The sequence below is a fragment of the Phoca vitulina genome, unplaced genomic scaffold (assembly GCF_004348235.1).
Source record: "Phoca vitulina isolate PV1807 unplaced genomic scaffold, GSC_HSeal_1.0 scaffold15, whole genome shotgun sequence".
NCBI classification, from domain to species: Eukaryota; Metazoa; Chordata; class Mammalia; order Carnivora; family Phocidae; genus Phoca; species Phoca vitulina.
Window position 1 is genome coordinate 24989186 of NW_022589718.1, and position 25866 is coordinate 25015051.

The following is a 25866-nucleotide window of genomic DNA, read 5'->3' on the forward strand; positions in this document are numbered from 1 at the left end:
GTCTCTGTCCTTGAAGAGCTCACATTCTAATTGGGGTGGGGGGAAGCATAAAGCAATGTAATATATATTACTAAGGTATTATAAAGTTCTATGATGGCAAGAAGAGAGCTACTAATTCTGCTTTGTGGAAGTTCAGGAAATTCAAATGTGAATCTAAGTCATTTTGCTTTCTCAATTTCCTTTTACAGCATTTAGATATTTTGAAGTACCCCCATTTAGATACTTAAAATATATGAAACTTAACTACATTTAGTTTCAATTTGGGTTATAAACTTCAACCCCGGAAAGACTTCATCCTTCAAAACTTAATTCCTAAGTTTTTTTAAAAAAATCCACTTACTCATAACATAAAGTTTAGCATAGATGAAAAAACCTCCAGCTATTATGCAAAAAGGTCTTTTAATAGCTCTCTACAGAAATAGTCAAGCCTATATTCTGTTTCAAGAGGTTTTTAATAAGTGAAAACAACTTTTGAAAAGGGGTCAGGGGATATTATTTTCATCTTTTCTGATAAAAGAGTCCAGATTCAATGAATCTGGAGAAGATCCTTTTTTCACTTATAAGTTGATGACCGTTTCTGACCAGAATTATGAAGCGGCACAAAGAAATTAAAATCTCTGGGGGCGCCTGGGTGGCTCAGTCGGTTGAGCGGCTGCCTTCGGCTCAGGTCATGATCCCAGGGTCCTGGGATCGAGCCCCGCGTCGGGCTCCCTGCTCAGTGGAGAGTCTGCTTCTCCCTCTCTCTCTGCCTACTTGTGCTCTCTCTCTACCTCTCTGTCAAATAAATAAATAAAATCTTTAAAAAAAAAAAAAAAAAAGAAATTAAAATCTCTGTCCTGAAGAAGCTTATTTATAGGGGCGCCTGGGTGGCTCAGTCGTTAAGTGTCTGCCTTCAGCTCAGGTCATGATCCCGGGGTCCTGGAATCAAGCCCCGCATCGGGCTCCCTGCCCCGCGGGAAGCCTGCTTCTCCCTCTCCCACTCCCCCTGCTTGTGTTCCCTCTCTCACTGTGTCTCTGTCAAATAAATAAAAATCTTTAAAAAAAAAGAAAGCTTATTTACAATCTATTTCATATGTTCATTGATTCATTCATTCAATATGGACTAATGAGGATGTGCTCTTTGCAGGAAAAGAAAACCAGGGAAAAGGCAAAATTTTATAAATTTATAGTCCAGAAAGAGCCAAAATTAAAGTTTAAGATATAATCTTTTTTTGTTATTTTTTATCATGATAAAACATACACAAAATTTAATATTTTAACCATTTTTAAGTGTACAGTTCAGTGGTACTAGGTACATTCACAATGTTGTACATCGATCACCAGTATCCATCTCTAGATCACTTTCGTCATCCTGTACTGAAACTCTGCACGTATTAAACAAGAACTCCCCCTCCCCTCTCCACCCCCCAAGCCCCAGGTAACCTCTATTCTTTTTTTTCAAAGATTTTATTTTTAAACAATCTCCACACCCAACATGGGGCTCAAAACCGCAACCCCAAGATCAAGAATTGCACACTCCATCAGCTGAGCTAGTTAGGCACCCCACTTCTAGTTTCTGTTACTGTGACTTGCCTATTTTAGGTACTTCATACAGGTGGGGTCATATTTGTTCTTTTGTGCCTGGCTTATTTCACTTAGCATAATGTTTTCAAGATTCATCCATGTTGTAGCATGTATCATAACTTCATCCCTGTTTATGGCTGAATAATATTCCTGTATGAATATACCACATTTTGTTTATCCATCTGTTGATAGACATTTGGGTTGTTTCCATCTTTTGGCTTTGGTGAATAATGCTACTACGAACATGGGTGTACAAATATCTGTTTGAGACTCTGCTTTCAATTCTTTCGGGTATATACCCGAAGTGAAATCGCTGGCTCATACGGTAGTTCTGTGTTCAATCTATTGAGGAACTGCCATAGTTTTTCCACAGCAGTCACACCATTTCACATTCCCATGAGCAATACACAAGGTTTCCAATTTCTCCACGTTTTTGTCAATCCTTTTTATTTTCTCTCTTATTTTTATAATAGCTATCCTAATGTGTGTGAAGTGGTATCTCATGATTTGTTTGCATTTCCCTAATGATTAGTCATGTTGAGCATCTTTTCATGTGCTTATTGGCCATTTGTGTAACTTCTTTGGAGAAATGTTTCTTCAAACCCTCTGTATAACAAACTTTTGACCACAGAGTAGACACTCGTCCCTGGGAAATGGTACCAGCATAGTTTCATCAAGCAGAATTAAGTGAAATCCTGCCTTTTAGCCTACAAAAACAACAAAATGATCCTGTGTACTTGTTGGCAATTACAACCCAAAAGTACAAGATACATTGTAAAGCACAAAAATAGAGTCAATTCCTTAGTGACACTCCCTAGGATATGGGTAACCCATAGTTCCTAGCTTTCTTTGCACTTTCATGTGAAAACTGTATTGAGTACCCATTGCATTAGGTTTCTATTGCTGCTGTAATAAATTACTACAAACTTAGTCTTTAAAACAACACAAACTTATTCTTTCTGTTCTGGAGGTCAGAAGTCTAAAATCATGGTATTGACAGGGCTGCATTCTTCCAGGAGGCTTTGGGGAGAATACCTTTCCTTCCCTTTGTCAGCTTCCAGAGATGCCTGCTTTCCTTGAGTCAAGGCCCCCTTACATCACTCTGACCTCTTGCTGCTCTTTTTAAATTAAAAAAATTTTTACAGTTTTATTAATATAACTTACATATAACAACATATAAGTCTAAGGTGTACAACATATGTATATATTATGAGATGAATACCACAATAAGTCCAGTTAACATCCATCACCTCACAGTTACATATTTCTTCTCTTGTGATGAGAATTATTATTATTTTTTTTTTTTTAGAGAGAGAGAGAGAGAGAGAGTGAGAGGAGGGGCAGAGGGAGAAGGAAAGAGAATCTTAAGCAGGCTCCAGCCTCAGTGCCTAGAGCCTCACACGGGGCTCCATCTCACCACCCTGAGATCATGACCTGAGATGAAATCAAGAGTTGGGGGTTTAACTGACTGAGTCACCTAGGCACCCCTGAGAACTTTTTCTGTCTGTGATGAGAACTTCTAAGATCTACTGTATTAACTTTCCAATATGCAGTACAGTATTGTTTACAGTCACGGTGCTCTACGCTACAACCTCTTGCTTCTACAACCACCACTCCTATTAATGGCTCCAAACTTCTTGACTCTCATTTTTTTAAAGATTTTATTTGACAGAGAGACACAGCAAGAGAGGGAACGCAAGCAGGGGAAGTGGGAAAGGGAGAAGCAGGCTTCCCGCTGAGGAGGGAGCCCGATGCGGGGCTGGATCCCAGGACCCTGGGATCATGACCCAAGCGGAAGGCAGACGCTTAACCATCTGAGCCACCCAGGCGCCCCTTGACTCTCATTTTTAAGAATCTATATGATTATATCAAACTCACCTGGATAATCTAGGTTGATTTTCCCATCTCAAGATCCTTAACCACATAGCACCGAGTCCCTTTTGCCATGTTAAATGGCCTATTCACACGTTCCAGGGATTAGGAAGTGTACATATTTGGGGCACCATTATTCTACCCCACCTACTGTGTGCCTGTTGAGTTCAAATCCGAAAAATTATGGCATTCAGCATATTCCACAGATTTTTTTTCTTGTTTTAACCACCCACTTCATTCACCAGTAGTCAGAGGACTTTCTAATGTGTTACCAGCTCTTGGATCATAGAACCAACTGGTTCTTTGATCTGAGCTTTGCTGATAAAAAGAATGACAAAGTCACAGCTGCCCCCATTTACTACTGCTGTTGTTTTGGTAAAGACTTACAAGATAATTGAAGCCACTTTCCCAATCAGCCACCGTAACAACTAGGTCCACCCGCATTGCCATTAATAGCGAGGACAGTAGCAATAAGACCTTAACGGTGCACTGGGCAACTAACGGCCTCCAAGCTTCATTTCTTCACGTGTCCCTTCCCACTCGGGAGTCGCGGGCCCGCCTTCCCCCTCCCAGCCTCCCGCAAGGGGGCGCGGCGCTCGAGCCTCTCTAGGCCTTCGGCGGGCCCACCGCGCTCTATGACGCCCTCCGCGAGGAGCCACGAGGAGGCGCCGAGCCGCACGCTCTGCCTCCATCCAGTTCCCGCGGTACTCGCGCCGCTCCCTCTGCACCCGCTCCTTTCCCTTTCCGTTCTCCCCGCCTCCGGAAGCAAGAGCCGTGCCGCTGGGAGCCGCGTGCGGGGGTTGCGTGCGCGCGGTGGTGCGTGCGCGCGACCCTGGAACGCCGCTGGCGGCGTGCGAGACGGCTGCGACGGCCACGGCACCCAAGTAAGCGGGCGCGAGCGACCCCTTCTTCCGCGCCCGCGACGCGCCCGCCACCCTCGCCTCCGTTCGGGATCCGTTTCCTCTCTCTGGAGCCCAGGCAGCGGCGAGAACTCAGGGTCGGTATGAGGAAGCCAGCGCGGGAGGTTAGGAAGGCGGGCGGGCCGGGACCCCCAACCCTTTGCTCAGTCGGCCCTGCGGCCCAGCCAGCCCCTCGAGTGGCGTGTGTAACCACAACAAAGGCGTCCGAGCCCGCGGCCGGCGGGTCCGTGGGGCCGCCCGCAGCCCCAGCCGGCCCCTATGGGAACCGGCGGGCCTACCTCCAGGATGCGTTCGGGGATGGCCCGGGGGCGTCGGCCCTGAGTCGAGAAGTGGTGGTTACTGGGAGCCGGGTTCGGGTCGGCGCCGCCCACCTCTGAGGACTCGACTCTGAACTCCGGAGCCTCAGGGGCTCTCAATTATCTTCCGCCTCCTGTGCGGGGCGGGGAAAGGGGATGGTCAGGAGGGGGTGGTGAACGGGCCCTTGACTCAAGTCCCTGGAAAACGGGTGTTTACTCTGGGCCGAGATTTTCGTGGACCCAACCTTGTTTGGACCGTATTATACACCTAATTACAGAAATGATGTGAGGTCACAGTAACGAAATGACAGTTTAAAAAATGCCAGATTCTTATTTGTGTTTTCCTGATGTATCTTAAAAAGCATTAGTATTTCTGTTGCTGGCCCTGCAGGAGCGATACAAATGGTGGTGAGTGTCCAAGTGACGCCCAGGCAGCTTTGACAAATACCGGTTTTCATTGGGCCCCAAAGAGTTATTAAAGGAATTATTTAAGTTTTACCCTTTCCCAATATGTTGTAAAGAGAATCTTCACAGTCTTAAGTCCACATTTTTATTTTCCAATGTAAATTGAATCTCACTAACTTTGAAATAAGTGTTATCGGAAGGATTGCTTAGTGGATGGGATCGTTGGATAATTTTCCCATAAATTCAGTTAAATCACCAGAGAGCTTAAATCCTTATAATAACCCTATCTGTTGGATGTTATGCCTGAAAAGTCTCCCAGGTGTTATGTGCCACCTCTCATGAACTGTGACGACTTAGTAAGGTGGGTCCTTACCTGTTGAGGACTACATCAACCATGTAAATACAGAGAAGGGAATGGTTAATTCTGGTGTGTGTGGTAGGGGGGCGGGGGAGGTGGGGGACGATTGTGGGAAACTGTCAAGGAGCTAGCTCAGGGAAAAGCAGTGATTTTTCTGCTTACATAGCAAAGAGCAGAACTAGAGTTCAATCATAAGTCTCCTAACTCCACAAACTCCTTCATCAGATAAACATTCTTTGAATGTCTAATATTTGTCAGATCCTACGTTAGGCACTGTGGATGTAAAGATGAGCAAGATCCAGGAGTTCCCTGTTTGGTAAGGAGATAAGGCACAAACGGTTAGCTATGAAAAACGGATTTCAGAGAACTACCTAATCATTTGGATTACAAATAGATGTTGGGATTTAGACCTAGTTCATAAAATGTTATGGTTGGGAAAATGATATCCTCCTAATGCATGAATTCCCTCTGTGGCATCCCAACAAGTGGACAGTTTTTGCTCCAACGTTATCTAGTGACTCGTGGCTCATAATCTTAGAAAGTAGCCCATTCCATTTTGAACAATTCTTAGGTTGATTTAAGAACAGGTTTGTTATATATTACATCTATTGATGCAAGTTCTACCTCTGGAACTACAAATAACAGCTCTAAAATTTTTTTTTCATATCACAGTCCTTTAAATATCTGAGCATACCCTTTCTCTCAGCCATTACTTTTACTAGCTATGAATCCCTTGTTCTATGAACCATTGATCATGACTTAGATTCTGGACTCTTCACCATAGCACTGAGAGCTAGATGCTTCATTCAAGAAGTAGTTTGACCAAGCAGTATATAATGCAAGTTACCTTAAGACTGCATATTGCTCTCCCGGTATGACTTAAGAGCATTTTAATCTTTTGATTTCTAAGTCATGCTTTTGCCACTTGGTAAGCTCCCAAGTCTTTTTTCAGTAAACCTTCTTTTAAGCTGGGGCCCACAGTGCACCTTCCCTCCTCACCTTCCCTCATTCTGTGTCTGTGCTATTATTGTGTTATTATTTGGCTATTTCAAATATACCTCCCCATTAGGTTTTTGGCTTATTAATTTTCCTCTGCTTGTTTCAGTATAGCAGAATCAGTAAGACTGCTGACTGTCTGGATTCAGATCCTGACTCTGCTGCCTTCTAGCCATGTGGTCTTTGAACATGTCAGTTAACCTCTGTGCTTCAGTTTCCTTGTCTCTAGCCTCAGAGTTGTTACCAGTATTAAATGGTCAGTGAAAATAATCCATGGTAAGTGATCAGTGAAAGAGTGCTTAAAACAGTGCTTGGCACATAATAAAATCTATATGAATGTTAGCTTCTTTTCCATTTATCCAGAACCTTTGAATCCTTATTTTCAACTGTCCATCTCATTTTTTTTTAATTCACAAATTCGATAAAGCTTCAAGTCGTAAAAGGCATACTTGATACAAACTAATTTAAATTGTTAAAGGCATTTAAATTGCTAGGCCTTAGTCTCTTCATTCCTAATGTAAGGGGGTAAAATTTTTTCCTTTCAGGACTGTTGGGGAACTCTGAGGGTAGGGGAAGGGTATTAGCTCTAACTTGCATTATTTTGCCATGCACCTTTATAGGGGACTTTAAATAGGTCTCACTCAGGGTTATCAGGGATCACAAAATTTGACTTGATATGCCAAACACATAAAGAGGAGGCATGCTGGAAACATTTCAAGTTTAGTGACTTCCAGAATTGTCACTCTCCTTGTCAGAAATACCTTTGGAACTCACTACTGTCTTTGGAAAGGTGGTTTGGTCACAAGCTCAGATTGGGATAGAGAGGGTCATAAGTTAATTTAAAGTTCTGAATTCTTGTTACCTAGATTAACGCTTTTTAATTTACTCAAGGCTACTACTGGTTTATTTAATTTATGGTTCCAGTGAGGTTTGTTCCCATTTACTTTGTTAGTGGAAAACTGCTACATAGCAAATAAATCCCAGCAAAATGTGTGGCAATCACTGGCATGTGTATCTAATTTTAACTGTACAGACCATCGTTTTCTGTTCCTAAATCCATATTGCTAAATAGGTCCCATTTTCCTTTAAAAGTCCCAGTGGTGAGAAGATCTTGTTATCTTGCTGACAGTTCACTATCAGATAAATCATAGATATCACAGCAATGTATTCTAAAGGTTAAAAACAAACAGATATTACTTAAGGACCTTACTTTGAAGCAGAATAAACAGTGATTAATAACACCCTTAAACTATGCCTGCCTTAGAATCCTGGCTGTGCCACTTACCAAGCTATGTGACTCTGGGCAAGTTCTTGCACTGCTTCATTTTTCTCATTGGTAAATGGGAATGATAAAAACCTCTTAAACTTTGATATATTTTAGCTGTTAGTTGTACTAGAATAGTAGCACTAATACAAATGAGACTTAATTATGTTAGTAATTTTGTGTATTTCCTGAAAAATGTAAACAGGTTTTTCTGAGGCATGGTAGTTAGAATGATTTGGATGATTTGTTTTTGAAAGAGTTGTTTTTTAAACTGACTAGGGAAATTTATGCTCTGGGCACTGCCATGAAACCATTTGTTTTTAAAATTTGAAGAAACTTCAAAAAAAATTTTTTTTTGAGAGAGCACACAGGCAAGCAGAGGTGGAGGGAGGGGCAAGAGGGAGCAGGACAGAGGAGAATCTTAAGCAGGCTCCATACTCTATCTCATGACCCTGAGATCATGGATCTCACGACCCTGAGATCATGGATCTCACGACCCTGAGATCATGACTTGAGCCGAAATTGAGAAACCCTTAACCAGGCTGAGCCACCTAGGTGCCCCGCCCCCCCCAAATTTCTTTAATCACAAAGGTATTCTTAACCACGTAACAAAGTGAGAGAGAAAAAATATCTGCAACCCTTTTTTATTCCATCCCTTGACATTTGGATTAAAGAGTTAATTACCTTACAAAAGAGGGTAACTTTATTGGGAATTTAATGACAAAATAATGTTTATAAGAGCTATCCACCATTCAGTGGCTGCTTTGATCTGTTGGTTTCCTTTTTGAAGTCAGGTGAACAGAATTAGATTGACAATGATCAGTCATAATCTTTTTTTTTTTTTTAATTAAGTAGGCACTACGCCCAACATGGGGCTCCAGCTCACAACCCTGAGATCAAGAGTCACACGCTCAACTTGCTGAGCCAGCCAGGTACCCCTCAGTCCTATTCTTTGTTTGTGATGTGAAGACCAATGATCACAGGCCTCTTCCAGGTTCTTTATTTTTTACCCCCTGTGGGCTTCTTCACCTTCATCCTTTCTCTCCCCTTACAGCCTCATACTCTTAGCTGTTGAATGATGTCCTTCCAGTCCATGCTATGTAATTTTGTGCCCATGAGGAATTCAGTATCATGTGTGTTTTAAGTTTTATGTAATTGTTCATTTAATTTTCTTTTAGTAAACATTTTGTATATCTCAGCTCATCCTTTTTGACGGACATATAGTATATCTTATACAACATTTTGCTTATCCATTTTCCTCTTATTAGACATTGAGTTTTTTCCTAACTCATTGCTATTACAAACAGTAGTGCTATGATGAACATCCTTGTACATGTGCCCAGAAACACAATTGGGAAGTGGCAGAACCAAGTTTGAGCCTGAGTGTGTCTGACTCCGTTCATTCTTTATCATTGTGCAGACTCCCAGTCATCACTTATTTGCTTAATTTATTGCAGGGACACTATTCTAAAAACAGTAATGGAAATATTAAAAATGCAGTGGGATTGTTGGTTTTCTTCTAATAGGTCAACTTAATTTTGCCCTTTCCCCCCCTAGTTTTTGTTTAAATGTGTAAATTGTATTATTATTCCAGTGTGGATAACAGTTTTGTATTGTGCATTTTTCATGCTGATATATCACCTAAATCAGGGGTCCACAACTTTCAGTAAAGGGTCAGTTGGTAAATATTTTAGGCTTTGTGGGCTATATGGTCTGTGTCACAGCTGCTCAACTCTGCAGTTATAGTGATAGCTGTCAGAGACAGTATCTAAACCTGTGGCTGTGTTCCAGTAAAACTTTATTTACAAGAACAAATGGCAGGTCAGATCTGGCTCATGCACAGTAGCCTGCTGACCCCTGATATAAATAATTCTTTTGATGGAGTCATAATATTCTTCTGTTCAAGTCTTTTTCAGTATTACAGGTAATACTATAATGCACACCATTCTTTCTTTTTTAGTATTACATTCTTAGAATGAATTTCAGAAATGAAGGTACTGATTCAAAGGCTTATGACTTTCTTATGGCTCTGAAAATTAATTGCCAAATGCCAAGGAGATAAGTTTCAATTTTTATAAATTAAGAAAGTAAACTTTAATTTCAATGTGGATAAATATGACATCTGAAACCTTATTAAATATCTTTGAGGATCTGTGGAGGAGGCATCCTTCTGTTGATTTGAGTTTTAAAACTTAGGAGGGCATTGATCTGTGCTATGGGAAATAATATTTCTTGTATTTATTATTTAGGTATAAGTTATCTGATTTTTCTTAAACTTTTAAGATCTGCTTACATATCTTATCTCAATTTAAATCTAATAATGTGTTAGAATTTTAAAACTCATTTGTACTTTGATTATCTTCACTTAGCTTAATTTTCCCTGAACATTCTATACCGTTTATGAACAGCACAATTACAATTTTGGTGTATTTTATTTTCTTAAGTACCTTGAACCCCCCTGACAAGGGATACTTACACATCTAATAAAGGAAGTCTAGCTAAGCACTTAGACATTTTTAGTAAATCTAATAAGTTTTAACTTACTAATTCAATTAGATTTCCTTAAGCATTTAAAAGTTGATTGCAAATAGTTAAATTTTTTGTTTAATATGTCAGAATCTCTTAAATTCTTCAAAACCTTAAAGGCAGAAAAAGTTACCCAATGATGATAAAATGTATTACCACACATACCTCGAATCTGTGTTATTAACCTATTACTAATAGTATGAATTTGGTTGACTTTTAAATCATGTTTGTACTTGTTTTATAGGTTGCGGGATCACTTAAGCAATTAAAGGCTCCAGAGTATTATGGCTGATTTAGAATACAGATTACATAATTTTTTATTGTGGTAGAATTAATCATAATTTGAATATACTGAGTGCATAATTGGATTGTTGGCTATATATTATTAGAAATTTATACATACCTTTCTTTAACGTACCTCATATTATTTGCCCTTTTGAATATCTTTGTGGACTAATAGCTTTCTACAGAAGTACTTTTTCATTTTTAATATATTTTGTGTGTTTTGTTTTCCAGTACTAAATTGTCCAGTGTGGACAGTGGAAGTCCCTTTAAACTAGAGCCGTTGTTGTATTACCACGATATCAGGCATATTTGAATACTGTGCCTTCTGATAACAGTAAGATATTCTAGGCCCTTCTTTTTCTTTCCCTCCAAAAATAGAATCAGCTGCCTTCCAAGTCGTTAAGGTTTTTTGATTGTTGGTTTTTGTTTTTTTTGTGTGTTTTTTAGTGGAGAATAGTATTAGAGGTCAAATTCTAAATTCAAGATGGCTTAGCTGATGTGGGGAGGTGGTAACACCATCCCTTCTTATTCTAAACTCTAATTGTACTTATAGAAGGTAGATTTTCCTTAGGGTTCACCTAGGTGTATGGATATTCACCTAGGTATATGTTTGTGATATGCTTGCCTTGAGTACTCTTGTGAACTGAACTATTAGACTTACTTATGTTTCAAATCACTGGTACAATTTATTATTACCCATGTAGCCTGATTATCGCTTCACTGAGTAACTATTTTTTTTGGTATTTTTTTGTCATGTTTCTCTATAATCAAACTTCTCAGTTTGGGATATGCAATTACTATAAAAAGTGAAAAGTATTGGGAAATTATTCTTTAGTTTGATGGTAACACTGGCCTCTTTTTCAGATATATTTTTACCATCATGGATCGGTTTATAGATATATCAGAAGGTGAAGTGGACCATTCCTTCTTTGACAGTGACTTTGAAGAAGCAGAGAAATGTGAAAGTAACTCAGTTTTTGGCAAGCAAAATGATGACCCTAAAGAGAGAATAGATAAAGATACAGAAAATGTAAACTTGAAATTTGGAATACAAAGGAAGGAAAATGCAATAAAGGAGAAAATTACTCCAGAACACCACCCTGTAGAAAATGATAATATGCAAACCAGAAATTCTTTATCATTGACCACTTCAAGATCAAAAAAATTGTGGGATGCTACAGCAGGGCATAAAATACACTTGCCCACTCCAAGTAGAAGTCCCAAAATTATAAAAGAAGGTGAAGATCATTATTATACAGATGGAGAGGAAAGCAGTGATGATGGGAAAAAGCAACATGTCAGGTCCAAGTCAGCTAAACCATCTAATAACTTTAAAAAAAACATAAGTAAAAAGTATTCCAAAAGTAATTCCTCCTCCTCCTCTTCCTCTCTGTCCTCCTCATCTTCAAGTTCAGGCACAGATTGTTCAGATGCAGGGTCTGATATTTGTATTTCTGATTCATCACCATCATTAAAGAAACGTCTATGTGGTGTAACCCACTTGTCACCAAAACAGAAATATAAACCAGGAATGAAATCAACAGGAATACAGCCTTCGAGTACTAAACCAACAGTCAATGACTACCATGAGGAATCTGAAGATACTGTGACAGATGTCACTCCTCTGTCAACTCCAGACATCAGCCCTGTTCAATCTTTTGAACTGGGAGCGTCAAATGATCAAAAAGTAAAAGTTAAAAGGCAAGAAAACGTGAGTCAAGAAGTATATGGAAATGTTGAGGATTTAAAAAATAATTCAAAATCGATGAAATCAACCAAAAAAGGGCAAGAAAAACATGGGCCTGATCTCACATCAAAATCTTCAGTGTTAGATTCCAGTTCAGACCACAGATATAAACAAAAAGCCTTACATGACACAATGGACCTCAATCATCTGTTGAAAGGTAATTTTCTTCTCTTTTTAAAAGCTGTATATATTGGACTTAGATATTAAACTTCATGGTATATTGAGCTTAAATATCAAATGCTATGAATTTGCATTGATTTTTCTATTAGATATATTTTATTGTTTGGGATAATTGATGTAGTAACTTTACCTAATATCCTATTTTACCATAAAAATACCTGGAATATCATTAGTTATAATATTGAAAAGCTAATTAACTAGGACTAGAAACTACTGCCCTAATTCTGTTTTAGTGTCTTTCAAAGTCATAAAGTCTAGAGGGACCAGATAGATAACAGAAATGAGAGAAGTGGAGCCAGATGTTTTTCACTTTTGAGAGATGTGTATAAGATATATTTCACTTTCTTCTTTAAGAAAGGCAACAGTACTAAAGTTAAAATAACCTGACCTGTTGTCTTCATATCAGAGAAAGTGGCAAAAATGCTGGCAAATGAAATTTTCAGAATAAACTGTAGGGAACTATTCAGACTTTAAGTTAAAGGTTAAAGAGGATTACTTGAAAATAGTTACCAAGTTGATGAAATAGCATAATTCAAGTTTCAGTTCCTTTAAGATACAAATTTTTTGAGGTATAATTGACACAGAGTATTTTGTTGGTTTCAGGTATATATATATCACAGTGATTCAATACTTTTATACATTATTAAATGATACCCATCATAAGTCTAGTTACCATCTGTCACCATACAAAATTATTACAATATTACTGACTTTAGTCCTTGTGCTGCACATTACATCCCTGTGACTTAATTTATTTTATAAATGGAAGTTTGTACCTCTTAGTCCCCTTCACCTATTTTGTCCCTCCCCACCCCCAACCCTTCATCTCCTCTGGTAAGCAGCAGTTTGTTTCCTATATCTGTGAGTCTGTTTAGTTTTGTTCTTTTGTTTTGGTTTTTAGATTCCACATACAAGTGAAAGACAAATATGGTCTATTTGTGTTCATCTTATTTCACTTAGCATCATACTCTCCCCGTCCATGTTGCCACAAATGGCAAGATCTCTTTCTTATGGCTGAGTAATATTCCATTGTGTATATATACCACATCTTTATCCATTCATCTGTCGATAGATACTTAGGTTGCTTCCGTATCTTGGTTGTGGTAAATAATGCTGCAGTGAACATAGGGGTGTGTATAGCTCTTCAAATTGGTGTTTTCATTTTCTTTTGATAAATATCCAAAAGTAGATTGCTGGATCATATGGCATTTCTGGTTTTAATTTTTTGAGGAACTTCCATTCTGTTTTCTGTAGTGGCTGCACCATTTACATTCCCAACAGTATAAGAGGTTTCCCTTTTCTCTACATCCTCACCAACTCCTGTTGTTTTTGTGTTGTTGATTTTAGCCTTTCTGACAGGTGTGAGGTAGTACCTCATTGTGGTTTTGATTTGCATTTCCCTGAGGATTAGTTACGTTGAGCATCTTTTTATGTACCTGTTGGCCATCTGTATGTCATCCTGTCATCTTTGGAAAAATGTCTACTCAGGTCTCTGCCCCCCCCCCCTTTTTTTTTTATTATTTTATTTATTTGACAGATAGCGAGAGCAGGAACACAAGCAGGGGGAGTGGGAGAGGGAGAAGCAGGCCTCCCGCGGAGCAAGGAGCCCGATGCGGGGCTCGATCCCAGGACCCTGGGATCATGACCTGAGCCGAAGGCAGACACTTAATGACTGAGCCACCCAGGCGCCCCCCCCCTTTTTTTTTAATTAAAGTGTAATTAATATACAGTGTTATTAGTTTCAGGTATACAATGTAATGATTCAGCAGTTCTATACAGTACTCAGTGCTCATCATGACAAGTGTACTGTTACTCCCCTTTCTTTATTTCACCCATCCACCTACCCAATCTCCTCTGGCAACCACCAGTTTGTTCTCTGTATTTAAGAGTATTTTTTTTGTCTTTTTTCTTTGTTTTGTTTCTAAAAGTCCACATATGAGTGAAATTATATGGTGTTTGTCTTTCTTTGACTTATTTCTCAGTGTTATACCCTCTAGGTCCATCCATGTTGTTGCAAGTGAAAAGATCTCATTCTTTTTTATGGCTGAGTAATAGTTCATTGTACATATATACCATGTTTTCTTTATCCATTCATCTATGTATGGACACTTGGGTTGCTTCCTTATTTTGGCTACTGTAAATAATAATCAGTAAACGGGTGCATATATCTTTTCAAATTAGTGTTTTGTTGTGTTTTTGTTTTGTTTTGTTTTTTAAGTAGGTTCCACGCCCAGCATGGAGCCCAGTGTGGGGCTTGAACTCACAACCCTGAGATCAAGACCTGAGCTGAGATCAAAAATTGGATGCTTAACCAACTGAGCCACCCAGGTGTCCCACAAATTAGTGTTTTTTTATTTCTTTGGATAAATACCCAGTAGTGGAATTACTGGATCATATGCTATTTCTATCTTTAATTTTTTTTTAGGAACCTCCCTTACTGTTTTCTACACCAGTTTTCATCCCCACCAACAGTGCATGAGGGATTCTTTTTCTCCACATCCTCACCAACACTTGTTATTTCTTGTCTTTTTTATTTTAGCCATTCTGACAGGTATGAGGCAATATTTCATTATGGTCTGCTCAGGTCCTCTGCCCATTTTTTAATCAGGTTATTTTTGATAGTTTTTGAGAGTGTAAGTTCTTTATATATTTGGGTATTAACCCCTTATCAGATGTATGATTCAAATATCTTCTCCCATTCAGTAGATTGCCTTTTCATTTTGTTGGCAGTTTTCTTCACTGTGCAAAAGCTTCTTAGTTTGATGTAATCATATTTATTTTAGCTTTTATTGCTCTTATCTGAGGAGACTAGTCCAAAAAAAGATTACAAAGACTGATGTCAGAGAACTTACTGCCTATGTTTTCTTCTAGGAGTTTATGGTTTCAGGTCTTACATTCAAATCTTTAATCCATTTTGAGATGGTCCAGTTTCATTCTTTTGCATATAGCTCTCCGGTTTTTCTAACACATTTATTGAAGAGACTGTCTTTTCCTCATTGTATAATCTTGTCTTCTTTGTCCTAGATTGACTGGATACGTGTGTGCTTATTTCTGGGCTCTCTGTTCTATTCCAATGATCTGTGTGTCTGTTTTTGTGCCAGTCCATACTGTTTTGATTACTATAGCTTTGTAGTATAGTTTGAAATCAAGAAGTGTAATACCATGTTTTTTTAATCCTTTCTTAATATTGGTTTGGCTATTTGGGGTCTTTTGTGGTCCATACAAATTTTAGGATGCTTTGTTCTAGCTCTGTGAAAAATGCCATTGGTATTTTGATGGGGATTGCACTGAATCTGTAGATTGTTTTGGGTAGTATGACATTTTAAGAATATTAATCTTCTAATCCATGAGCATGGTATATGTTTTTGTAAGCTATAAATATTTTTTAATTAGTAAACATTTTTATTGCTGTATTTCCATATCAATTTATTATTATTTTTTGAACATATCAATTTATTATTATTTAGTGTGAAAGAAACAATTTTTTCCACGTGAAGTAAAAACAACTTGAAACTTTATCTTTACACTAGTAAATGTAACTGTAATAGGTTTGCAGGTTAGATTTTAGGTCATTTGAAGATAACTTTTTTTTTTTTTTAAGATTTTTATTTATTTAACAGAGAGAGAGAGCACAAGTAGGCAGAGCAGCAGACAGAGGGAGAGGGAGAAGCAGGCTCTCCGCCAAGCAGGGAGCCCGATGTGGGGCTCGATCCCAGTACCCTGGGATCATGACCTGAGCCAAAGGCAGCCGCTTAACCGACTGAGCCACCCAGGCGCCCCGAAGATAACATTTTTAAATTGTAAATAGTATTCTTTGTCCTTGTTTGAAATGCTGTTGAAAGAACAAATCTTTAGGTACATAATTTATATATGGCGGTAATGTAAGAAGAATATAAACAAATCCCTTATGTAGTCAAATGATTCTCACAGTCAGAAGGGTAAACTATTTTGGAGGGAGTTTACGCTTGCCCCCTTTTTTGTAGGTTTTCTTTTCTCTCTGCTCTGATTGTACCTATTGACTGTTTAGTGTGTTGAAAAATCAGGCTTTTGGAATTTGGCCATCACCATCTAGTTGTTAAGCCTCCACTCCCTCCACTCAATCTCTTAAAACTTTCAGAATTGAGTTTTTTTGTTCTTGCCCCTTTGCTTCTTCCCCTAACAACCAGAGTGATCTTTTAAAAATAAAACTAGTCTTACTAGTTTCCTTCTTAATTCTTCAGTGGGCTCACTCTTATGTTAAGAATAAAATCCAGGGCGCCTGGGTGGCTCAGTTGGTTAAGCGACTGCCTTCGGCTCAGGTCATGATCCTGGAGTCCCTGGATCGAGTCCCGCATCGGGCTCCCTGCTCGGCAGGGAGTCTGCTTCTCCCTCTGACCCTCCCCCTCTCATGTGCTCTCTCTCATTCTCTCTCAAATAAATAAATAAAATCTTTAAAAAAAAAAAAAAAAAAAAAAAAAGAATAAAATCCATGGGGCGCCTGGGTGGCTCAGATGGTTAAGTGTCTGCCTTCGGCTCAGGTCCTGATCCCAGGGTCCTGGGATCGAGCTCTGCATCGGGCTCCCTGCTTGGCGGGGAACCTGCTTCTCCCTCTCCCTCTACTGTTCCCCCTGCTTGTGCTCGCTCTCTCTATCAAATAAATAAAATCTTTAAAAAAAAAAAAAAGAATAAAATCCAAATTCCTTATTGTAGCCTAACAGTCAATGTCAGTGATTCTCATCCCAGGCAGTATACTAGTATCACCTGGAAGACTATTAAATTATTAAACACAAAACAAATACTGATGTGTAGGCTCCACAGAAATTTTGATGCAGTTAGTCTAATAGGCTGTTAAAGTTGATGAAAAGCATTACTCTACATAGTGTGGTTATTGCTTGCATCTCCTTTAAAAAAAAAAAGTATCTTTCATTACCTTGCTTCAGTCACAGTGCTTTCTTACTATTCTCAGATTCTTTGTATTTATGGGGCATTTCCACTTACTGTTGCCCTTTTTCTTTGCATAGACACCTTCTGTCTGTTTCTCAAGTCTTGGTTTATATATCTTCCTCCTCAGAGATACTTTTTTCTGGATGTTCTATCTTTAGTAGCTTCACATCCCTCCCCTTGGCTGTCACAAAAGCCTGGTTTCCTTCTATCAGGATACTTAATCAGACCCTGGAATTAGTGTAGTTTGCTTGCTTATTTCTCTCACTGGAGGGTAAGCCACATAAGGGCAGGGTCTTAGTCATTGCTAGAATCTCCAAATCTAGCAGCTGTTGGCACAAAATATGCAGTATTTGTCAGTGAAGGAACCAAGGAAACTTCTGTTGTTGCACAGCTACGATGGTTAGGAAGTGTATTTTGTATGTTTCACTGACATTTGATTTTTTAACAATTACCTCTTCTTAGATTGGCATCTGAAAGACACAGAATACATCTGTGCCACCATCAAAATTATAATTGCTAATATATTTGATTAATATTCTTTTTTAGGGAAAATCTCTAATTCTTTGTCAAGCCATCCACTGTAAAAATTCTCACTTTTTAAAAAAATTTTAGAGCTACTTTCTAATCTGTAAGATCAATTGTATGATTCATGAGGTTGATGAGTGATCACGTTGAGGACTTCGTTTATCTTCAACTCTTCCAGATTTCCAGCACCAACCCCAGTGCTCTAGCACAACGATTTTCAAACTTTTTGGCCCTTGGACCAGAAACATTTACACTCTTAAAAATTATTGAGGACCCCAGAGAGCCTTTTGTTTATGTGGGTTGTATTTATAAATATTTATCATATTAGAAATTATATTAGAAATCTAAGCAATACTAATTCATCTGAGAATAATGGTAATAAACCAATAATGGTAATAAGTAGGTTTTATAAAACATAACTATCTTACCAAAAAAATGAGATTAGCAAATCTCTAATGCCTGGCAATAGAAGATAGCTGGAATCTCATAGCGTCTTCTGTATACAGTTGTTGGTATTTTGGTTGAAGTACATGAAGAAAAACTGGCCTCACACAGATCTTTAGAAAATGGAGGAGTATTTTAATGCCCTTTTCAGTTAATTTTAGATACTCTTTGATACCAAGATTCCACAGGTATTGGTTTCTTAAATGTTAGTTACAATGTGAAATTTGAGACTAATTAATTCGTAGTGTATTATTTTATAACATTGATCTTAATTTTGAATGTGTCTTTTCCCCTTTCATGGTTTTGTAACAGGATGTGTAGGTTATTTGGAAAATATTGGTTCATTGAGCTTACAAATGACATATTTCATAATACACTATATAGAAATTATAGTTGTTAATATCACTACCAATCTCATCAGAAGGCTTTTGAGAAGCTTTCAAACTCAAGTTTACCAAAAATTCTAATTTTTACTAAAACACTCAGATTGTATCATCACCAAAAAATACTGTCAGTTGTTTTCCTCAGAGTTAACAGAATTGTTTTATTTATTTATTTATTTATTAAAGATTTTATTTTTTAAGTAATCTCTACACCCAGTGTGGAACTTGAACTCACAACTCTGAGATCAAGTCACATCATCTACCAACTGAGCCAGCCAGGCACCCCAACAGAATTGTTTTTAAAAATAATATTTGTAATACAAAAATTGGAAGGTGTTTGAAATTAAACCATAAAAATTTATCTGATGAGATAATGTAGACTGGTCACTAATGCTTTGTATTAATAATGTGCATCTAATATATTTGCTTTTTTTCTTCTGTGTTATTTCTAGTGCTGCGTTGTTCTTAATTTCTAATGTGATTTATATGTGTTTAAAAGTAGCAGCCTAACATTTGTCATATAAAGTATCTCAGAACTGTCTTTAGGGGCGCCTCGGTGGCTCAGTTGATTAAGCATCAGACTCTTGATTTCGGCTCAGGTCACCATCTCAAGGTTGTGAGATTGAGCCCTCAGTGTGGAGTCTGCTTGTTCTTTTCTCTATTTCTACCCCCCACCCCCACATGTGTGCTCTCCCTCTCTCTCAAATAAATTAAAATCGTAAAAAAATTTTTTTTCTTTACAATTAGGTTGAAAAAAGTACAAATGGATATTGAAAAAAAATAATGTTACAGAAAATTAGTGAAAAATGTATAATATGACTTACAGGTTTTATTGTGTTTTTTTAATACTATTTGACTAAATTATAATTTGCATTTTAAGGGCCCACTGTTCTAATTCTTATTTTTATAAGTACTTTTTGATTCCACAAATTATTATTCTTTTTTAAAGATTTTATTTATTTATTTGAGAGAGAGAAAGCACAAGGGGGGGGAGGGTCAGAGGGAGAGGGAGAAGCAGGCTCCCCACTGAGCAGGGAAGCCTGACGTGGGGCTCAATCCCAGAACCCTGGGATCATGACCTCAGCTGCAGGCAGCCGCTTAACCAACTGAGCTACTCAGGCACCCCTTGATTCCACAGATTATAAGGACCACTCTATCCTAGGAATGAGAGGGTGAGAGAGAGGGGACACATCCAATAAAAAGCTTCTTTTAGGAAGAAAACGCTTCACTCTTTTGGAATTGTCAGATTTTAAAAAGCCATCTAATGGAAAATAATTTGTGATATCTGAGCTTTTTGTTCAGGACTATCAATGATCATCTCTTTGTATCAGGATCATTTTGGATGCAGGAAACAGAAATTCCTAATGAAACAATGTTTCTCACCTAACAAGAATTCCATAGATAGACTAGGCTTGAGAGTTGACCAATTCAGTGGCTCAAAAATGTCCTCAGAGACCCAGGTTCTACCACGTGTTCCCCAGCTGTGGTGTTTGCTTCCTTCTTAGGCTAGTGGGAGATGTCTGCAGCAATTTTTAGTATTTATATCCAGACATGAGAATGTCCAGAGAACAGGAACTATCTCTTCCTCTGGCTCTCTCAGAATGGAGGAAGCTTTAAAGAAGCACTTTCAACTGACTCGCTTATGTCTCATTGCCCAGAATTGGGTTATACTCCTATTTGTAAGACAGTCATTGGCAAGAGGAATAGGATTATTATGGGCCAGACTCACCCTGAAATTAGGAGTGGGAATCAGGAGAAGGGTGGTCAGCTTCCCCTTAGGGACAGGGCTTCAGGGAAAGGGATATAGGTAGGGGTCTTTAAAAGGGGGTGGGGTGGGGAGATTTGTTAAAAATTAAGAAGGAGGAAAGTAGAAGTGTATGTTAATTGGGCAACCAACTTTATCCACTAGGCCAGAGTTTCTCAAACTTTAAGATGCATTGCATACAGGGGCACTGGGTGAGTCTGGTTTAAGCATCAAGTATCCCTCACTATTCCTAATTCATTTTTGAAACTTTGTTGGATATGGAAAGCCTAAGTATTTTTCCCACCCAAAATCCCTGAACAGTTTCTCCAAGTGTAAATGAAGCACTGAAACATTGTTCAACACAGAAACTGAGCTAAATGTAGAAGGAAAATTTATTCATACTGCTGCATGGTAGGGAGCCCTGATCTGAGTGACCTGATTTAAGTACTGCTCAGAGCTTTTAAAGGCACAGGAACAAAGGTGGTATTTTGCCACTTGGTACATCTGTTACTGGAGTCCTTAATAATCCACAAAGGTTTCTTTATAACAGTAAAAGATTTTAAACACTAATTATAGCTATCAGTCTATTGCATAAAGCATTTCTTTGTATTACTTTAGTTTTTCAAAATTGTTATTCATGCTCGAATGACCCACTGTTTTTCACATCCAAGAATATTTTCATAAGTTTTCTTTGTTTTCCTCATAAAACTAAATTGTTGGACCTGGTGAGAGGGAGATGTATGCATGGCCAAGCTATTCCTTTTCTGCACTCATTTTTCAAGACGCTTTATCACTTTCAACTTCTTTTCTATGGGCTGTTCTAGGCCTCTTTGGCTCAGCTAATTTCCTCACAACCTTTTCCACTTAATGTGAAGAAGACAAGAGTGATAATGCATAGCCCATCTCACAAATTATGAGCAGAAGATGTGATCCTATCAGAGAACAGCTGAGGTGGGAACACAGCACCCTCTCAGTTTTAAACATTGTCACTAGTTTAACTGAAAAGATACATTGAAATAGTTTTATTGTTTTGAAGAAAAAATTTAGTTATTAAAGTATTGGGCCCAGATAGTGGGGGATGCCTGTACAGCTAACAGTTTAAAATAACATCTTAACTGGGGCACCTGGGTGGCTCAGTCGTTAAGCATCTGCCTTGGGCTCAGGTCATGGTCCCAGGGTCCTGGGATCAAGCCCCGCATCAGGCTCCCTGCTTGGCGGGAGGCCTTCTCCCTCTCCCACTCCCCCTGCTTGTGTTCCCTCTCTTGCTGTGTCTCTCTCTGTCAAATAAATAAATAAAATCTTAAAAAAAAAAAAAAAAATAACGTCTTAACAAGTTTGTAAATTTGAACTATAAAATATTAAGCCTGTGAAACAAAGGTTAATCAAAGAATGTAAAATCAAGTATTCCTATTATAGGCCAGAGAATAGCAAACAGTATTGAACTTGGTTACTTACATAGTGAGGTGAAGAAAATTCTAGAAGTGGAATCAGAAGACTTTTGGCTTCTGAGTTATCCATGTGACCAGAGACAAGCAATAACTATTCTGTGCCCCAATTTCTTCATTTGTAGAATGAGGCAGTTGATACCGGTTGCTAAGGTTTATTCTAAATTCTGGGCTATGGGTTTCTGTGAGAACTGTTAGAAGGGAAGATTAGTGTAGGCCAGCATTATTAGATATTTGACTTTATTTATCTGATATCTGACTTTAAAGTAGATCTTGAAAATTTAGTAGAATTTCTAAATATTTCAGCCTCTTTTAAAGAGCTCAATAACATGGCTGATTTGGGGGACTTCCTACTCCCACCCCAAGCCTGCTTTTGCTATATAAATGTTGAAAAGGTGTGGTTGTAATTGGTTCTTTGGCCTTGAGCTATAAAGCATTGAATAGGCAGGCAGAGAGGATGTTATAAAAATGGAGTAGTGGAGTAAACAGAAGTTCATACATTGGGTTATGGCATGAGTCTGATATTTGGAGAATAGTGAATAAATTGACATGACTAGATTTGAAGATATCTTTCATTCTTTGTATAGGTAAAATTAGGTCAGTTTAGGAAGAAACTTGAGGGCAAAATAGACAGTAAATTTTAGAAATGCACCACGCTAAATTTTACTACCTAGATTCTGTATAAAATAATTAGATACATCATTAGAGATGTACTCTGAGAAGAAAAACTAATATAAGAGAAAGAAATGGGATTGAGGAAACATTGATGAGTAAAGAAAGTGGTTAAACTTACTGCTAAACTGACACCAACACAGGATGGAATGTAGCAAAGTGCCTTACTCAAGGGGGAAGGTATGGACCTTGTTTTACTCCGTAAGGAAGAAGCTGTCTGTCCTGGGATTGGCTCCTACCCCATCCCACCTGGTGGCACGTCTTCGCCCTTTACTGGCAGACTGCAGCAGACAGGATTCAGATAGGGGAGTAGGAAATGTCAGATATCCTCAACTCACTACCAAGTGTTAATCAACTTTTGAGAAAAGCTAAAATCAACAGGGAGGCACCAGACTCACAGATGAAGAACATAAACTTGAAACAGAGCTCAGTGATTTTAGAGAAGAGCTGCAACGACGACACTATTTTCACTAATAAAACTAAGGCATGATTTGCCTTTTACGTTCTCCTGTCACATGTGCATAGTGGATTTTCCAGGGGCTATACTACAATGACAGCACGCTGTAGTGAATGCAGAAGCAGATACGAGCATCTAGCTGTCTTCTGTTAAGCCAGGCATTAAAATATTTGCAAAATTGTTAAACTCTGCCACTCTCCTTACTAACTTCTTTTTGTTTTTTATAAAAGAATGATGTTAACCTAATACTGGTTTATTATTTTCAGATGAATTAATATCTTTAAAGTTTTTTTTTTTATTTCTAACATGGTAAATATTGATAAACGTGACTCACATAAACATTCTTTGGAGGGTCCTGAGACCAAGAAATTTAAGAAGTTCTAGGAGGACAGAATTGGAATATATCATTTGCAGTGTATTAGAGGAAAAAAAATTAGCATAGTCTTCCTAAAGGGGTAAAAATGGGAAAAAATTAAAAAGCATTTTATTTCTGTTTTTTCTAAGATTTTATTTATTTATTTGACAGAGACAACAGCGAGAGAGGGAACAGGGGGAGTGGGAGAGGGAGAAGCAGGCTTCCTGCGGAGCAGGGAGCCCGATGCGGGGCTCGATCCCAGGACCCTGGGATCATGACCTGAGCTGAAGGCAGACGCTTAACAACTGAGCCACCCAGGCATCCCACAAAAAAGCATTTTAAAAAAGGAAGATTGTAGAAAGAGATCAAACAGTGTAAGTAGATGGTTTTAACTTACCAGAAGATACCATCAGAGCATCTTTAAGAATTTAAATCCAATCTATAAAGACATTTTAAATTATACTATTACACTCCTATACTAGGGGAATGAAAATAAAGAGGAAAAAATGGAAGTATCGATCCTAATAGTTTACAAAATAGAATTCAAGATGGGAAAAGCACGAAAGGGACAAAGAAGTGTTTTACATTAATAAGCTGACCAAATCTACCAAAATGATTGACCAGCCATTGATTTGAAATGTGTGATAAAAAGCAAAACAGAACTAGATCATGAAATGGGCAAAGCCATAGTCACTGTGGAAGACTGATAATTATATCATACACACCAAAATTAACTGCCTGTGTATGGGCTGAGCATGGTCCACAGGTATTTTGTCTGTTACACAGTATTTTTTTTTTAAGTGATAAAATGCCAGTTACTATTACTACAAAACAAATCACCCCAACACTTGGGGTGTGGAGAGACTCAGAAGCGGGGGTGACTTGACAGTAGGGACTGGAGTCCTCTGAGTGCTGGTTTATTGACATGTCAGGTGTCTGGGATTGCGAGACTTAAAAGACCAGAACTGCTGAGCAGAGGGCCCACATGCGACTCTCCATGTGTCCTGGCTTCTTCACATATGGCAGCCTCAATACAGCTGGATTTCTTAACATTGTGACTCAGGGCTCCAAGTACAGTATTCAAGGAAACAAGGCAAAAACCTCATCACCTTTTATGACCTAGCCTCAGAATGTGACCATGCCAGTCACATAGCATCATTTCTCCCATTTTCTATTAAGAACAGTTATAAACTACTTACCAGATTTAAGAGGGAGGGACACACACACCCTCCATCCTAATGGGAGGACTGTCAAGTTTATGGACAGGTTTCAAAACCTCTTCAGCCTGTGGCCACACATTGATTTACATTTCCTTCAGATGCACAAACACATTCCCCCTTTCCAAGGATCCCACTCCCCCACCATGCCCCACCTCGCCCTTCCAGAGTCTAAATCTGGTCGAAGTGCAGCTAAACCTCCTCACTCATGGTTCCTCAGTCATAGCTCTTTGAGTATTTGGACAGTCTTCTGCCAGGAGAGATTAGGAAGGAGTAGTAGATAAATTTTTGAGCCACCTAAGTCCTAGTTCTTTTGTATTCTCTCTATATTTTGACTAAAAATTGATCAGTTCCCTTTTTTTTTTTTTTTTAAGCTTCTCTCTCTCTTTCATTATTTTGGATAAAATAAACCATTGATCCTTTCAGCATCCTTCATGGGAATCTACTTAGCCAAATCCACCAGTGGCGGGTATTTTCCCCATTTTCCTTGTCACCACAGCCAACAGTTTTGCTAAAATTCTGCCACTTCATCCTCTACATTGACCATCTCCTCCAGACCCTTCCAGCTCCCTACTGCCACCAGTCTCAAAGCTAGTACCATGTATTAGGTTTTTGTTACAGTAGTACCCTAATGCCTGGTACCAGATTTTGTATTAGTTACTATTGCTCTGATAACAAAACACAAAACTTAGATGTGTAAAGCAGCAACCTAGGATGACTCAGAAAACTAGGATCATAATGCCTACACATGGCCCTTTATGTGGTTTGATTTCCTCACAACATGGCAGCCTCAGGCTAGTCAGACAAAGAGGGTGACTCAGGACCCCAAGCACAAGTATTCCAGCAAACAAGGTGGGAGGGTAGTGGGGGACTGCGTCTCCTCCTTTGCCTAGCCTTGAAAGTCACACTTTGGGCTGTATCATTTTGGTCCGCACAGTCACAAGCCTGCCCAGATTCAAAGGAAGGGGACAGGAAGAATGTCCCAGAATTTCTCATCTGACAAGTTGTTCATAAAGAAGACAAAGAAATTTAGTAAATTTGATTATTCCTTGAATTGTGACCTCTTAACTACAAGTGTTGGATTTTTTCTTTAAACCTTTAAAAAATAACTTATACCATTGGTTTGTTGTTGTTTTTTATAGGGAGCATGAATATGCCTACAGGATGGATTTTTTTTTTTAAGAACTAATATATGAATAAGGACTTAATATAGCTTGGAATAAAATTTCCAATGATAGCATAACGTAAATTTTTTAAATGCTGTGTGTCAGCCTAGGTGAAAGTAAAGC

General features: G+C 38.5%; 2 protein-coding genes across 7 annotated transcripts in view; one reads left to right on the forward strand and one right to left on the reverse strand.

Annotated features, from left to right (window-relative positions):
* SNX25 (sorting nexin 25) overlaps nucleotides 1-3992 on the reverse strand; it is a 133403-nt gene extending 129411 nt beyond the window's left edge. Inside the window, exon 1 of the mRNA XM_032413637.1 lies at nucleotides 3823-3992. Coding sequence (XP_032269528.1) covers nucleotides 3823-3885 — 63 coding nt within the window. The 5' untranslated portion in view covers nucleotides 3886-3992. The remainder of the gene's footprint in view (nucleotides 1-3822) is intronic.
* Nucleotides 3993-4197: 205 nt separating this feature from the next.
* Nucleotides 4198-25866, forward strand: part of CFAP97 (cilia and flagella associated protein 97) — a 36188-nt gene continuing 14519 nt past the window's right edge. The window contains exons 1-3 of one of the 6 annotated variants that reach the window (XM_032413642.1): nucleotides 8564-8606; nucleotides 10717-10819; nucleotides 11350-12389. In XM_032413642.1, the coding sequence (XP_032269533.1) occupies nucleotides 11366-12389 (1024 nt within the window). In that variant the 5' untranslated portion in view covers nucleotides 8564-8606; nucleotides 10717-10819; nucleotides 11350-11365. The other 5 variants (XM_032413638.1, XM_032413643.1, XM_032413639.1 and 2 more) reach the window with 5 other exon arrangements.